Source organism: Mytilus californianus, unplaced genomic scaffold, assembly GCF_021869535.1.
Source record: "Mytilus californianus isolate M0D057914Y unplaced genomic scaffold, xbMytCali1.0.p SCAF_2, whole genome shotgun sequence".
Lineage (NCBI taxonomy): Eukaryota > Metazoa > Mollusca > Bivalvia > Mytilida > Mytilidae > Mytilus > Mytilus californianus.
The window spans coordinates 39,256,776-39,272,933 of record NW_026262668.1 but is presented as its reverse complement, the minus strand read 5'-3'; the positions used below and the strand labels follow the sequence as shown (position 1 = coordinate 39,272,933).

The 16,158-nt window shown below is 33.2% G+C and overlaps 1 protein-coding gene across 2 annotated transcripts in view; it reads left to right on the top strand.

Moving 5' to 3' along the window:
• LOC127727919 (angiotensin-converting enzyme-like) overlaps positions 1 to 16,158 on the top strand; it is a 141,043-nt gene that overhangs the window by 58,856 nt on the left and 66,029 nt on the right. For both annotated transcript variants that reach the window (XM_052235071.1, XM_052235070.1), the window contains exons 4-7: positions 6,334 to 6,427; positions 10,729 to 10,872; positions 13,915 to 14,204; positions 15,412 to 15,581. In XM_052235071.1, the coding sequence (XP_052091031.1) occupies positions 6,334 to 6,427; positions 10,729 to 10,872; positions 13,915 to 14,204; positions 15,412 to 15,581 (698 nt within the window). The remainder of the gene's footprint in view (positions 1 to 6,333; positions 6,428 to 10,728; positions 10,873 to 13,914; positions 14,205 to 15,411; positions 15,582 to 16,158) is intronic.

The window sequence follows — 16,158 nt, the reverse complement described above, 5'->3', positions numbered from 1 at the left end:
TCATTATAGTTTGACGTAAATTTTACATTGAGGTTCTGCAAAAGGAAATCACGAATTCACCAACATTCCAACTGACTTCATTTCCAGAAAACGATATCTGTAACAAACATAAACTATTAGCTACTTCTTTACAAGCAGAACCAAATACAATGAAAGTCCCAACTATGTACTGGCTTCCGAAGCTACACAAATCACCTTACAAATATAGATTTATTTCGTCTTCAAGTCATTGTTCCACTACTAAATTGTCTATTCTACTTACTAGTACACTTGGTACAATCAAAAACCTGATAATGAATTGTTCAAATAAGGCCTTTGAAAATAGTGGAATTAATTACTTTTGGAGTGTCAAAAACTCGTTGGAAGTACTTGATAAATTGCATGCATATATTGGTGATTTTGAAACTGTTCAAAGTTCGATTTTTCTACCCTATAGACCACTTTGCCTCATATTCTTATTAAGAAAAAATTCACACACCTAATTAAATGGGCATTTAAAAAGTCGGAATGCGAATACATATGTTCAAACTCTTTTAGGTCATTTTTTAGTAGCAACAAACAAAAGAACTATGTCAAATTGGACATGCTTTGATACTATATCTGCCCTTGAATTTTTACTTGATAACATTTTTGTTCGCTTTGGAGATTCCGTATATCGTCAAGTTATCGGAATTCCAATGGGGACTAACTGTGCACCACTTATTGCGGATCTGTTTTTGTATTGTTATGAGTTACAATTTATGACTAAAATCAGCAAAGACCCATCGAAACAACATCTGATACAAAATATCAGACATACATATAACAATACTTTTAGATATTTGGATGATATATTGGCTCTCAATAATGACGACTTCAGTATGTATACTAAAGAAATTTATCCTGTTGAACTTACTTTAAATAAAGCTAATACTAACAATGACCACTGTCCTTTCCTCGATCTTGATATCTATATCATTAACGGGAAGCTTAATACAAAAATTTATGATAAAAGAGATGATTTTTCATTTCCTATCGTTAATTATCCATTTTTAGATGGTGACGTTCCCTTGTCATCATCTTATGGTGTTCATATATCTCAACCTGTACGATTCTCTCGTGTGTGTAACAACGTATTAGATTTTAGCGAGAGAAATTTATGTATTACCTAAAAATTATAACACCAGGGTTTTCGATATCATAAACTAGTCAAAACATTTATTAGATTTTATCATCGGTATGAGGACATCATTCGTAAATATAACTCAACATGCAGACATCTTATACGTTCGGGTATTTCACATCCAATATTTTATGGTAATATTCTTTACAAAGCATAAAAATGTCAGTATTCACCTCAAAAGCTAACAAAACCTTTAAAAAGACTTATTAAGAAGGGATATAGTTACGATACTGTTGTCAGGTCATTAAAGATTGCATATTTTGGCTTTAATATTGATTCACTTATAGGGTCTTTGCATCGGAATTAAACACATTTATTCTAAAACCAGTTGTTGGCATGACACGGCTTATGTTCTTCTCATATATTTTATGACGGTATAATACTAAACCCCTAACAGGAGGGATTGTGCCTGATATTCATATGATGAAGACATAATCTTTCAATCAGTTTAATTGAGGTCTGGAGCTGGCATGTCAGTAACTGCTAGTAGTCTGTTGTTATTTATGTATTATTGTCATTTTGTTTATTTTCTTTTGTTTCCTATTCTGACATCGGACTCGGACTTCTCTTATACTTGTTTTACTGTGCGTACTGTTGTGCGTTTGTTTTTTCTACATTGGCTAGAGGTATAGGGGGAGGGTTGAGATCTCAAGAAACATGTTTAACTCCGCCGCATTTTTGCGCCTGTCCCAAGTCAGGAGCCTCTGGCCTTTGTTAGTCTTGTATCATTTTTAATTTTAGTTTCCTGTGTATAATTTGGAGTTTAGTATGACGTCCATTATCACTGAACTAGTATACATATTTGTTTAGGGGCCAGCTGAAGGACGCCTCCGGGTGCGGGAGTTTCTCTCTGCATTGAAGACCCATTGGTGGCCTTCGGCTGTTGTCTGCTCTATGGTCGGGTTGTTGTCTCTTTGACACATTCCCCATTTCCATTCTCAATTTTACTAATATAATGGCGGATAGAATTTTGTTTTTAAACTAAATATATTGACCCATATTGAAGACATTAGTTCTGATACTTTCTAATACTCTTCAGGTTTTGACTTTCAGAATCAATACTTGCATTTTTATCCAATTCTGAAAAGAAATAGGTTATTTCCACATTTTAAGGTAATGATTCTGATATTGCTGAATGTAAAAAAAACTTCCAATTCAATGTTAAATAGTTCCGTTGGTAGTTTGAAAGACCGTACTGCATTGTCTCATGATTGTTATAGTTTTTTTACTGTACTTTACTGTAGAAAACCCTTGAGATTTTCTTCTGATTATTTTTTTCCTTCTTCCGTCAAACTTTACTCTTGCGTGTAATTTTTATTTCGCAACATGTCACTTATCGCTTAGATATTTGGTATGACTTGTGATATCGTCCAGTTTGTGCGCTTTTAAATTTGACCCTGCTTGAATCTGATGTTCAGTAGTTGTCGTTTGTTGATGTGGTTCATAAGTGTTTCTCGTTTCTCGTTTTTTATATAGATTAGACCGTTGGTTTCCCCGTTTGAATGGTTTTACACTAGTAATTTTTGAGGCCCTTTATAGCTTGCTGTTCGATGTGAGCCAAGGCTCCGTGTTGAAGACCGTACTTTAACCTATAATGGTTTACTTTTAAAAATTTTGACTTGGATGGAGAGTTGTCTCATTGGCACTCATACCAGATCTTCTAATATCTAATTATCTTTGTAAGAGTAATCTCCCCGAACACTGTTTTTCTTGTTAGCTTTACTCCTTCGCAAATGTATAAGAAACCGACAATTTTTTTTCCAAATTGCTCAAAATATCCTCTGGATTTTCCAAATAATTTTGACCGAAGCGATCCGGAAACTCCATATGAGAGTTATTTCCCTCAATGTATTTGATATATAAGTGGTATGCAGTTGTAACTGGTAAACCATAAATGATAGTTACCTAGGTTCTTTTGATTTGAGGTCCTGATTCCACGACAATAAAAATGAGACCAAGGTCAAAGGCATGTTCTGAATAAGGAAATTTCTTTATATACCTACAGTGGAGATCACTTCTAACCTCTCATCAAATCTGTCAGAATCTGTCAGGAGAACTGTTCTAGGACAGTATGTAGAACTGTCATCCTGACACCATTTAGACAGTTCTAGCTAGAACAGTTCTAACCTAGAACTGATTTGGTCAGTTCTACCTAGAACTGATTTAGACAGTTCTACCTAGAACTGCCGTAGAACTGTTCTACCCTAGAACAGTTTTAGACAGTTCCACCTAGAACTGACCAAATCTTTGGTCAGTTCTACGGCTAGAACAGTTCTACGGCAAGAACAGTTCTACGACTAGAACAGTTCTACGATTAGAACTGATTTGGTCAGTTCTACGGCTAAAATTGATTTCGTCAGTTCTATCCATAGAACAGTTTTAAGAACTCTTTGTCTTAAATATAAATAAGTCAAAAGAATATAATATATATTAAAAAATTCTCATCACAGCACTGTTTTAACATTTCTCGTTACAGAAAATGTCCATAACCGTCATTTAGAACTGTTCTACAATCCTGACAGGTTTCGTCAGTTCTACGGCTAGAACAGTTTTAGATAGTTCTGCTGACAGTTCTACGGTTAGAACTGATTTAGTCAGTTCAGCTGACAGTTCTACGGTTAGAACTGATTTGGTCAGTTCTGCTGACAGTTCTACGACTAGAACTGATTTGGACAGTTCTACCTAGAACAGTTTTAAGACAGTTCTACCCTAGAACTGATCCTGACAGTTCTACCCTAGAATTGATCCTGACAGTTCTACCTAGAACTGATTTGGTCAGTTCTACCTAGAACTGATTCTGACAGTTCTACTTAGAACAGTTCTAGGGTAGAACTGTTCTAGGTAGAACTGTTCTAGGACAGTTTAGAACAGTTCTATGACAGATTATTCTGACAGTTCTAATGAGAGGTTAGAAGTGATCTCAACTGTACTCCTAAGAAACCATAATGGATATCGAAAAAAAACTACCCAAAATGTTAGTCGCGACACGTTGTAACTGGAAGATTTTGGTCGAAATAGTACGGTTACATTTTTATGGGGGTCAAGGTCCCTGAAATGTTTTCATCAACAAATTAACTTATTATAACTTTAAACTGCAGCTAAGTAAGTAAGTAGTAAGTAAATTTAATTTAGAGTCGGCATATATATACATAATAACAGACAAAACATGAGCTCTGGTGAGCTCTTTAACCGACTATCACATAAAAGTCATGCAGCATCATGCAAATACTAATAAATAAAAATGAAAAAGCATGCAAATATAATGAAAGCAAATTAATTTTGATTTCTGAGCCTCCAGAGTCAAAGCTCATGCGGCAAGCACCTCTATGTGCATTGAATGGGGGAACCAGCAAATCGCTTAAATATCTTAAAATACTAACAAACTAAAAAGCATAAAAGCAATAAATAAATAAATTATTAAGCACTGGCATTTAATAGCAGGTATATATAATGAATGCATAAAAAAGCAGAGAAAAAGCAGAGCAAAAGGCCATAATAAAAAATAAAAAGAAAGAAAGAAATTTCAGCTTTGAGACAGCACTGGATGGAAACGGGTTGCATTTTTGACCCCCACACCAGGAATTTATATAATTCCTAAATTGGTCAAAAGAGGTCATAATTCTAGCCTCATTGGGAAGGGAGTTCCATATTTGTGCTGCCTCAAATCTAAAGGATCTTTTACCATAACTTGAGGTTCTAGGTCTTGGTACCTCAGCAGTGTTCACATACCTGAAATTATATGGATCGTTTTTTATAACAACTAGATCTTGAATAAATAATGGACATTTTTTATTAATTATTTTAAAGGTCTCCAAGGCAATTGAGCGCATCCTACGAGTTTTTAGTGATGGAATGTTTGAAATTTGCAGGAGTGTTTCGTATGAATTCTGATGATCTTCATAAATAAAGCGAAGCGCTCGTTCTTGTATTTTTTCTATTTTTCTGGTATTTTGTTCCCCACAGAACATGGTCTACGTGTTATTTTTCTTTCATCTCACCAACCAACTACCCCCTCACATCCCCAGTTCACTTACATAGAAATCTGTCCCGTAAATTCAACTGTTAAACTGCAATCAGGTTTATGAACATACATTGTACTTCCGAAATAGAAATCCAATTGGGATTTGTGTATTTTCAGAAAATAATCGATAAAGGTTTTGTTAAATTACTATAACAACAGCATTTTTTGCATGCAATGAATGACAACTGGTGGTCAGTGATTAGACATCAGTTTACCTGTAAATAGAGCATTTGCATTATTCACGTATCTGGATATGTGCACGGATCGACGTATACGTATCGGGCAGATTTGTATAAAATAATGATTTAGCCCCGACCTCAATTAAAACTAGATTAAAATTAAATGCATTATAACATATCTCCATCGGGACCAACTTGACTTAATTTATCCTTTCCTCATGTACGTTTTATACGAAACGTCGATACGGATACGCCAGCAAATACGTGAATAATGCAAAATGCTCAAATAAATAAGAAAATATAGTCCAATTGAAGGTCGGTCAATTTAAAACGTATCCACTCGCATCAAATACGTTGACGTTTCTGAAGATATAACAAAACACGATATTTGATCCCGAGTTTAAAATATGTGTTGCGTATACAAAATCTTTTCGGCAATGATAAGAAGATATTGCCAAATGCAACACAGAAATAAGACATCAAAAGCATGCCTGGCCATTGGTCTATTATTCAAGTCAGGTCTTATTAATATAATACTAGTACATTTGCATTTCGTTAGCAAAGTTCTCAAAAAATCGTTCTATTTCAATTTCTCACATGTTTGTTATTTTTAGAATAATGGACTTGATATTCGAGGCCAAATAGATCACTTCAAAAGTAACGCACCTACCTTTTGTGATGGCCTGGAACATTTACCTCCCCCTTTTTGTTATTTCATGCCTGTTATACGGTCTTCCCGTTTGCGGTAAGGAGTTGATTATACTTCATTTCTAAATATTGCATTACATTATATCTAGAAACGTACCGTTTGAAAATCTGAAATTTAATGCCTTCTGCATTCTGTTTTTTTTTTTTCTTTTAAGAGATTAAAAACAAATTAAACTGAAGAAAAACTTGAGAAAATTTGTTTGTTTGTTTTTGTTTTGTTGCTGCTCGTTTTCAGTTTATCCCATTTACTTAATTTTCCCTAGAAATCGAACCTAGAGGCAGAATTAACTAGTATCTATAGTACAGGAAAAGTTTGCCTTACAGATTTTGGAAAAGGTTGTTTGGAACTAGAACCAGGTAATTATGTTTTTACTTCAGTAACATTATGTTGCAAAGCCGCTTGAAAATGTCTGCCTTATCCAGTATATACCAGTGGCAGGAAATTTTCTGCCCTTCATTTCGGTCAACCAACTTAACAGAAAAATACCTCTTGGATTTATTGTTATTGTTTTCCTTCTAGAATATAAATGAAATGTTTTCTACAATACTTTACGCAAACAACAATAAATAATTTATTCATAATAAAATGATTGATTAAAAATCTAGTTTTTATATGGTAGCTAATTTGATATCCCATCTTTTTGTAACTGTTACATTACAAAAATATTTTTGTCTTCGAATTTTTAATCAATTATTAAGTTCTCGGTTGTAAATGCAGCGTACAAATTATTATACGCAAAGGTAGGTATATTACATGATTAAATCAGCTATGCGATTGTCATAAAACAGTACTTTTTATTGTAATACAAGTAATAGACTGCTTGGTCGGTATGCATCAAACATCTTAACTTAAGTGTTCCTTAAACTAAGATTTCACTAAGAATTCCTTTAATTAAATAAAATTCTTAAGTCGTAGTATGCATCAAATTATTTATAAGTTCTCACTTAACTAAGGAAAACTTAAATCTGAACATTTATCTTATTACCGTTTGATACATGTCATGCACTAACCCTTGCAAAATTTTGTTTTGATTATTTACATTGATTGAACAATGCATACTTTTTTTACGATCTGGTGTTAAATTCATGGTGGTATATAATTGAATGCAACAATTCGCAACAAACTAAACAACTCTAACAATTACATATTCAGGATTTAGATTTTTTAAATCAATTGTAAAGATTGTTTTTTTTATTAATTTGGATTCGAAATAAACGTTTTAATTACATCCCTTCTATAACAATTAAACTATAAACTCTAAAGAGCCTGTCTCGCTCACCTAAGTGGTCTATGTGCATCTTCAACATCTATAATAGTTTCAGAATAATAGACAATAACACTCAAAAACTGTAAAAATGGTTATTTAAGGACAATAACTCCTATAAGGATTCAGCTGACGATTTCGGCAATGTTGACTTATTCAAAGACTTATTTTTCTTGCTGATCTTTTTTTTTGCTTTTTAAAGTTTCTATCTATCAGGGCCTAATCTAGGATTTTGAAGAGGGAGAAGTGGTCAACTTCTTGGAGAAGCGAGATTCCATTACCGTTTCGGTTGCATCGTGTTTTCAAGCTTATCACTAAGCCTAAGGAAATTGTTTTATATTCAATAAAAGATGTACTTGCAGTTTTTTCATGTTATTGTACACAATGTATATATAGAAAGTTCTTAATAAAAAGGTTTAGACAATATATAGTTGTTATTTATTTATTGATACCATAATGTGTTCTAAATAAAATTTGTTGATTGGGACATGAGGGAGTAGCCTAGTAATATTATCAAGATTATGATGCATTAAATTCATGTGCATCTGCCTCAATTTATTTTTAAAACTCCAGAAAAATATGATGAATTTCACATGACTGGGAATTTAATTTATATCACCACTTGTCATTGTTTTGTAAAACATTATTGAATGTCCAGGACATTTATGTTAGTTGTAGTAAATTGAGATTATCGTTAAAGATTTTAAGTCTATATATGAAAATATCTTTCAATCTCCAGTTAATTATCCGATAAAGAGCTAAAATTTCTATCATTTTTTAAAAATATCATCCATATCAACGAAGTGGTCATGAGAAAAAATCCACTGCTGATCACAAATTATCTGGTCGAGTGTCGTACGTTTGCAATCACATTATCCATCAGCTGTCTTTCTACCTTTTATATTTCAATTTTTATTCAATGAATATAAAATACCTACCGTTAATTCCCACCCTTTACCTACCGAATAATAAAATTGATCGACTCGTGTAGGTATTAAAAATAAAACAAATCAGCTGAGTGATTACGTAACATCCTCAGATGAAAATCATCGTAAAACGATAACTTAAACAGACGGTCAGTTTTCCGTTTGAACAGTTTTGAAAGTTATATCCGAGGATGTTCAAAGTCGCCGTTGTATTTATTTAATTTGATCGTTTACAGTATTAGTCCTGGGTCGTTTCGAAAATCTCGATTTTTCCTTGTCAGCCGCCATTTTTTTTACCTGTGACACTTGTCAATCACAAGTTGTCTCCCTTTTACCGATTTTGATAGCGATTTGACTTCGCTATGAAGTCAGTCGGCCGGCGAGATTTAGCGATTTTCAAAATTCTTTGGCGACTTAAATCGTCATTTCGCCGGCAAGATTATGGCCTGTAGACTATTTAATATAGTTTTACAGATAATAAGGAAAAATGAAAAAATAAAATAGTTTTGATATTTATAAATAGTTTATAAATAGTAGGTATATCTCATCATTCTGAACTTTTCTGCCCCTGTCAGATTTTTTCTAGCTATAAAGGTTTTCAAGATAATAGACACAACTTGCATTGTAACTTGTTCTATTTTTAACCATGTCAGCCATGTTGGTTGGTTGGCGTGGTCATCGGACACATTTGTTAAACTAGATACCCTAATGATGATTGTAGCCAAGTTTGGTTAATTTTGGCTGAGTAGTTTCAGAGGAGAATATTTTTGTAAAAGTTAACGGAAAACGGACGACGACCACAACGACAACAGACGACGGACGCCAGGTGATGACAAAAGCTCACACTGGCCCTTTGTGTCAGCTGAGCTAAAAGAAGGGTATGATCAATTTTGTTTACATTCATTTCACACTAGTAGCATTTTTTTAAAAGTCCTTAAATCTTTACGAAAATCCACAGTATCTGATTCATATGTAAATATCCTTGACTTTCAAATATTTGAGAGCAGTTTCACAAAAATTGCCAAGAAGGACATTCTTAACCAAAAACAAAATTAGATTGGAAGTAACCTACCGAATTAGACTTATTACCAGGTTTGTACTAACATGAGAAACACGACGGGTGCCACATGTGGAGCAGGATCTGCTTACACTTCCGGAGCACCTGAGATCACCCCCAGTTTTTTTGTGGGGTTCGTGTTGCTCAGTCTTTTGTTTTCTATTTTGTGTTTTGTGTACTATTGTTTGTCTGTTGGTCTTTTTCTTTTTTAGCCATAGCGTTGTCAGTTTATTTTCAACTTATGAGTTTGAATGTCCCTTTAGAATCTTTCGTCTCTCTTTTACATAAGATGCTTAAAAGATACAACTGAATTTAGTTTGTTAGTTTGTCTTCCATTTATGCAGAATTTGAAGTTTGCAATATTTTCGTTAACAGCAATTATATAGCACTGAGTATCTAAGGCAATAAGAGAAAATGCGGAATAAGTGTGTTATATAGACTCCGAATTCCGAAAGGTCTTAAAACCTTGTTATTTTGTACTAGTCAGAAACAACTGCAGGGGAAATTTGTCCACAATCCCAGAAAACAAGATTTTGCGAGGTTCTCATCGATTCTACTTATATGTAAGAAAATAGTAATTCCCTTCTTCATGACTAAGTACGAGCGTTACCTAATTCCTTAATTCCGTAATTCATTGATAAGAACATAATTTCTTCTTCACAATTAAGAAACATCAAATCCCATCGAGAACACTGTAACAATCGATACCATGCAGGCGATGCATTTGACGTCGATTTTTGCAACTATAGGTGAGGGTCTGGATGGGGGTTCTTCATTTCTGTATTCTTTAATTTTTGGGGGCAATTTTCTTTATCTTTAAAGATAACGCTTGTTCTGTAAAATTCTCATGAAAATCATTTTACTACTGATTAATTTTTTATTACATGAATTCTTTATTCTGTACATGGTTCATTTCTGTAATCAGTATTTTATTACCCAATTCTTTAATTTTTTACAGTTTTTCTTTATTATTTTGTATCCCATTATTCTCTATTCTTTATTTTTTTCTCTCATATTTCTCTATTCATTAATTTTTTTGGCCATTATTCTCTACTCTTTCAAAACTTTTGTATCGATGGCTCCCGATGAAGGTTATTGACGGAACCCTTTATCAAAAGCATTGCATTGGTATTGATCTACACTTATATATTAATGAATTCAGTTTTGAGCATGTATAAAAAGTCAATTGATATGATTTCAGTGCACAAAACACGTTTTTCTGGAATAACTTTCACCAGGCGCACTCCAGACCATAAGCTTGAAAGCCAGCAATAAAAACTATGGCGAGCGGGGGTCATAAAGAATAAACCAACAACGATACATAATGTAATTACACTGTTGAAAATTAATTTTATGTGTATACTGCATAAACTCAGTTTAAGGTTGAGGGATTTAATTCTAATGTTTTAGGTCTTACTGATGTGATGTCGAACAGCCGTAATCCAAATGAACTTTTTGCAGCATGGAAAGGATGGCGTGACCAAACGGGGAAAAAAATGAGGGCCAAGTACACAGAATTTGTCAATGTCATGAATGAAATGGTCAAATTCAGTGGTTAGTAAAATGAATATTTATTCATACTCGATTCGCCTTAAATAATAAAAGCTGCGTCGATTCGCCTTAGATAATAAAAAGCTGCGTTTCTAAAGATAAAATAGCGTCATTTCTCGCTTTGTTTTTTGTATACCTATGCTGTAAAATGAAATTTTGAAAATAAATATAAAAAGGTAATTTAGAGGTCCAACATAATAAGCAAAGTTTAGCTGAAGCATAATTAAAGACAATTTTAATGTAGATTTTCAAGTTCTATTTAGATGTTTATGAAAATGTATTGTATTTGAAGATTTGTGGGCATCAGTAAATTGATGGTCATAAACGTGTTACCGGAGCCAGTAATCGAATATTTACATCCATCAAATCAAAATTCCATTCCCGCAAATTGAGTTCTCTCGCGACGCATTACCAGGGCCATTTAACGAATATTTGCAATCATCAAATACCAAATTGATGCCCGCATATCTTCAAATACAATAGTGTTCCGCCGAAGGTGAATGAAAGAAAACGATGTTATAAAACTATACATTTTAAAATCTGTCATACGGCATCTGCGCTAGCGTGCGCAATTTCATCCACCGATCGTGGAATTGATGCCATGAAATTTGTAGCGTTATCCAATCAAAATATTTGATCTGCCAGAGAATATTCTGCGTTTTTTTAATGCCAGTTTACTATTTCGATCTAGCAGCTCCAGTCTCGTATCAGCTTCCGAATGTGCAATTGATAGAAAAAATGAGACAGTGCAATTTAACAAAATCATCGTTTCAAACATTTCGGAGGAAGATTTTGATCCATTAAAACAGGAGCTAGTTGAAGAATTCCCCTGCAGAATATCCTCTGGTAGATCAAATATTTGAACTCCAGGTGCTCAATACACAGTCGTGGACCCATAATTTAATAACTTTAACCGTATGTTCATTATTGTAGACCCATCGATTAAACCTAAACTTTGCAATCAATATTTTGACAATTTTCAAACAATTATTAAGATGTGAATTATTCATCTATAAAATGAGGCACCAACATGCCAAGGTTTATCTCTTTTAAAATCTAAACCATTTTACAAACGAAAGCTACAGCTTTGAGCCGGGTTTATAGTAATTCCGGAGAAGCAGACTAGAATTAGTTATGGCATAGACAGTAATCGTTCTAATCGTAATCATGGTCATTGACCATAATAACGATGAAATATAAAAATAGGAAGATGTGGTATGATTGCCACTGAGTACGGCCTTCAAAAATGAGCAAAGCCCATACCGCATTGTAAGCTATAAAAGGCCCCGAAATGACAAATGTAAAACAATTCAAACGAGAAAACTAACGGCCTAATTTATGTACAAAATAATGAACGAAAAACAAATTTGTTTAACAGCAACAAACGACAACCGCTGAATTACAGGCTCCTGACTTGGGACAGGCACATACAGAATGTGGCGGGGTTAAACTCGTTTGAAGGCGCCAACCCTCCCCTAACCTGGGACAGTGGTGTAACAGTACAGCATAAGAACAAACTATAAAAATCAGTTGAAAAGGACTTAACTCAACAGATGGATACAAATAGAAATACATCTAACAAAAACACAGAGTGGACGTGTACGGGTACTTATACATCCCCACAACAAAAAGACACTAAGTACAGATCTGAGAGACTGTAGCTAGTTCAAAGCCAATAACAACTAATAAAATATATCATGCATCTAAGACTAAAATATCAATCATTACACATCCAACATCCAATGGATTTAGTGTAAAGACGTCATAAACAGTCAGGGAAAAACACGACCTTGTGCAATGCCAAGATACAGGTAAAGCACATCATATAAGGACGTTTTGACAGCATATAATGATGTAAACCGAACCACATCATAATTATAATGTTACAAGCACATAATATAATGGCACAACCACATCATACAAAGATGTTTGCACATACTATAAGGGAAAATGCACATCATATAAGGATATTTGCACATCATATAAGTATATTTACACATCATGTAAGTATATTTGCACATCATATAAGTACATTTGCACATCATATAAGTATATTTGCTCATCATATAAGGATATTTGCACATCATTTAAGTATGGTTGCACATCATATAAGGATTTATGCACAACATATAAGTATAATTGCAAATCATATATTAAGTATATTTGCACATCATATAAGTATATTTGCACATCATATAAGTATATTTGCACATCATATAAGTATATTTGCACATCATATAATGACAGGTGCACGTCATATAAAGGTAAATGCGCATCATATAATAAAAATGGGCATAACAAGACAGTTTTTGGCGTTCCTTAATAATTTTACCCTATCAACTTACTCGGTTTCATTCCGTTTTGAGCTCATGCGATTCGTTTTTTTTATCTTGGATTGAACATTCAATTTGTGTTATCAATTTTGAATCATCGCTTAACTTTTATAGATGCGATATAAGTACAGTTTTTTTTTTTTTTTTTTTTTTTTTTTTCTTATTTTTTGTGAATAGATGATCTTTAAGATATGGAGAAATTTGTGGTTTACTTATGACGAAATAAATACCTAAACTAATGACATTAACTGATTCTTGGTAAATTATAATTTTAGAAAGGAGCGTATCTCCGTTTCATTTTTCTCCAATAGACCTGAACAATTTGTTATTGGTACTATCCGAGATGAAAGTTGCAAGTTTTGATTGATTCAAATAAGGACCTGTATCAAGAGTTTCAAAATATAAATTGAACAGAGAATCAGTTTAGAAAGAGGTAGTGAATATAGCTTAGCTTGAATGTTACGTAAACACAAACACTGTTGTATAATTGGTAGAAGGTCCATAATTGAAATGTGAGTATACTTAAATATTTATATATGTCGAGGAGCGATAGAAGTCGTTATTCGGATTTTTAGCGTGCAATTTTTAGCAAACATTTAATTTTAATATCATGTATAAGTTTGAATGTTATATTTTTGGCTACTTTGTCGTAATTAGATAACTGCTTTTTAGTATTTAAAGTGTCTGACAGTTATTTATCTTTTACTGACAGGTTTTAATGACACTGGCGAATACTGGCGGTCATGGTACGAAGCTTCAACTTTTGAATCAGATGTAAAAAAACTTTATGACGAGTTACTACCTCTATATGAACAATTGCATGCCTATGTTAGACAAAAGCTGAAAAATAAATACGGAACGGCTTTGTTCCCCGACTCAGGACATATTCCGGCTCATCTGTTAGGCAATATGTGGTCCCAAAGCTGGAGCAATATTTACGACTTACTTACGCCATATCCAAATGCTATCAGTTTTGATATAACTCAGAAAATGAAGGATAAGGTAAGAAAAAGTTTGTAGAAGGTGAATCGGGTGTTGGTTTTTTTAGTTGTTTTTGATTATTTGATATGTAACCGGAATGAAACATCTTAAACCTCATTAACCAACATTAAATATGTCAGTTACTGTTCATGCTAAATCATAATGTTTAAAGAGTTCTTTTTGCCATCAATTTTGTTTTATATCATGAAACATAAGAGCCGATATGCAGTAACCCTTATTCACACAACAAACCAAGACCGTTAACCAAGTAAAATAAGATTAAAGAAACTATATAGTAAGAGGTTAACATATACGGTTGTCCATAATTGAACAGACAAGTGATTGTAACATGGTCCCTATTTGAAACATACAAGCTTTTAATCCTTCTTAGTCTAGACAAGTTAAAACATTTACAGACACTATCAAAGATCTACATCACAACACCAATTATTTCTGCCTCCACGCCAAAGATTAACCCTTTGCAAGAGGTAGTTGCAAACGTTTTGGCATGAAAACATAACATAATATCATTTGAATCATGTTATTGACGAAACATTTAGTATTGGGCGGAAGGTTCACTTGATGACAGATTTTCTATCAACTGCACCCTATAGTATCGATACCGAAAAAGCTTCAACAAAACAGCCAAAACCTCTTCAAGTCAACTTTATCTGAGGGGAGTTGCAACCTTAGTTTTGAAAAATGGGACTTTAAAACTAAAAACTTTTTTTCGCTGTCAAAATGAATCAGTTAAAAGCCCCAGTAGTTCAAACTACTTAATCTGCTGATACCGGTATATCAGGTATGTCTTTTTTCGCTTCATTATCGACCACTTGACTTCCAAGAGTTGTCGGACAGCAATGTCACGATGAGTGTAGAATCATTAAAACCCCAATTAGATCTGTGTAAAGAATTTCATTTAGAACAAAAAAGCAATAAGTGCAATAATAATTTCAATGAAACAGTCCTTATCTATAACCACTTTTATCAATAATTCCATTAAGCTAACATTTTACGTAGTACGTTTATATCGTCATTCGGAATAAAGAAAAAACCGAAGTTTGGTGTAGTATTTTTTTTTCCGAATGATCTTTCCTTGTTTAATACAAAAAATAAAACGTTTTTCTATATAAACAATTCATTGATCTGCACATGTTCTTTTGCAAAAAAGTATTAAAGAATTGACCAAATATATGTTTTATCAGCAATAGCAATTGTCCGATTACAGGGTTATAATGTTTCCCACATGTATCGAGTGGCTGAGGAGTTTTTCACCTCTATTGGATTAGACAAGATGCCTACAAGTTTCTGGACTAAATCCATGCTAGAAAAGCCTGCAAATCGAGATGTTGTATGTCATGCTTCAGCCTGGGATTTTTACGATGGGGAAGATGTGAGGTGAATATCATTGTCTACCTTGTATAATATATCAGTTTATTCCATATTGATAGAATTTTAGTAGGGTTTTCTATATGAGTTCGATTTTGAATAAAAAAGCATATTCACCTGCTGAAAAAGTGTATACATCCCGTGTGTTATTTTGAATTGTTGCGACGAATACAGGTTTTCTTAAATATTCGAAGTGAAACACAGCTCACCTATCTGAAATACCTTGCTGACCAAATACAGTTGTCTTTATTAGAGTCATGATTTCATTACTTAGATAACATATTTATTAATGTTATCATCAATTAACTGTACCTTTTTAGCAATATAAAATAATTTCTGTATTCGAAATAAACGCTGTAGTCTTGGTTGAATATTAGGCATTTATATGCTAGTCTTTAAATGTAATTTCTTAAAAAAAACAACAACATCATTTTACTTTACATGCCGAAAAACTTTACGCAAATTTGTCTGCGCCATCACTGAAGATATGCACATATTATGCATAATATAATTTTTATTGTCATTTTTGTTATATTCCTTAATCCTTAATCATTTTTAAATAGTTCAGAATTAAGACCGGAACAAG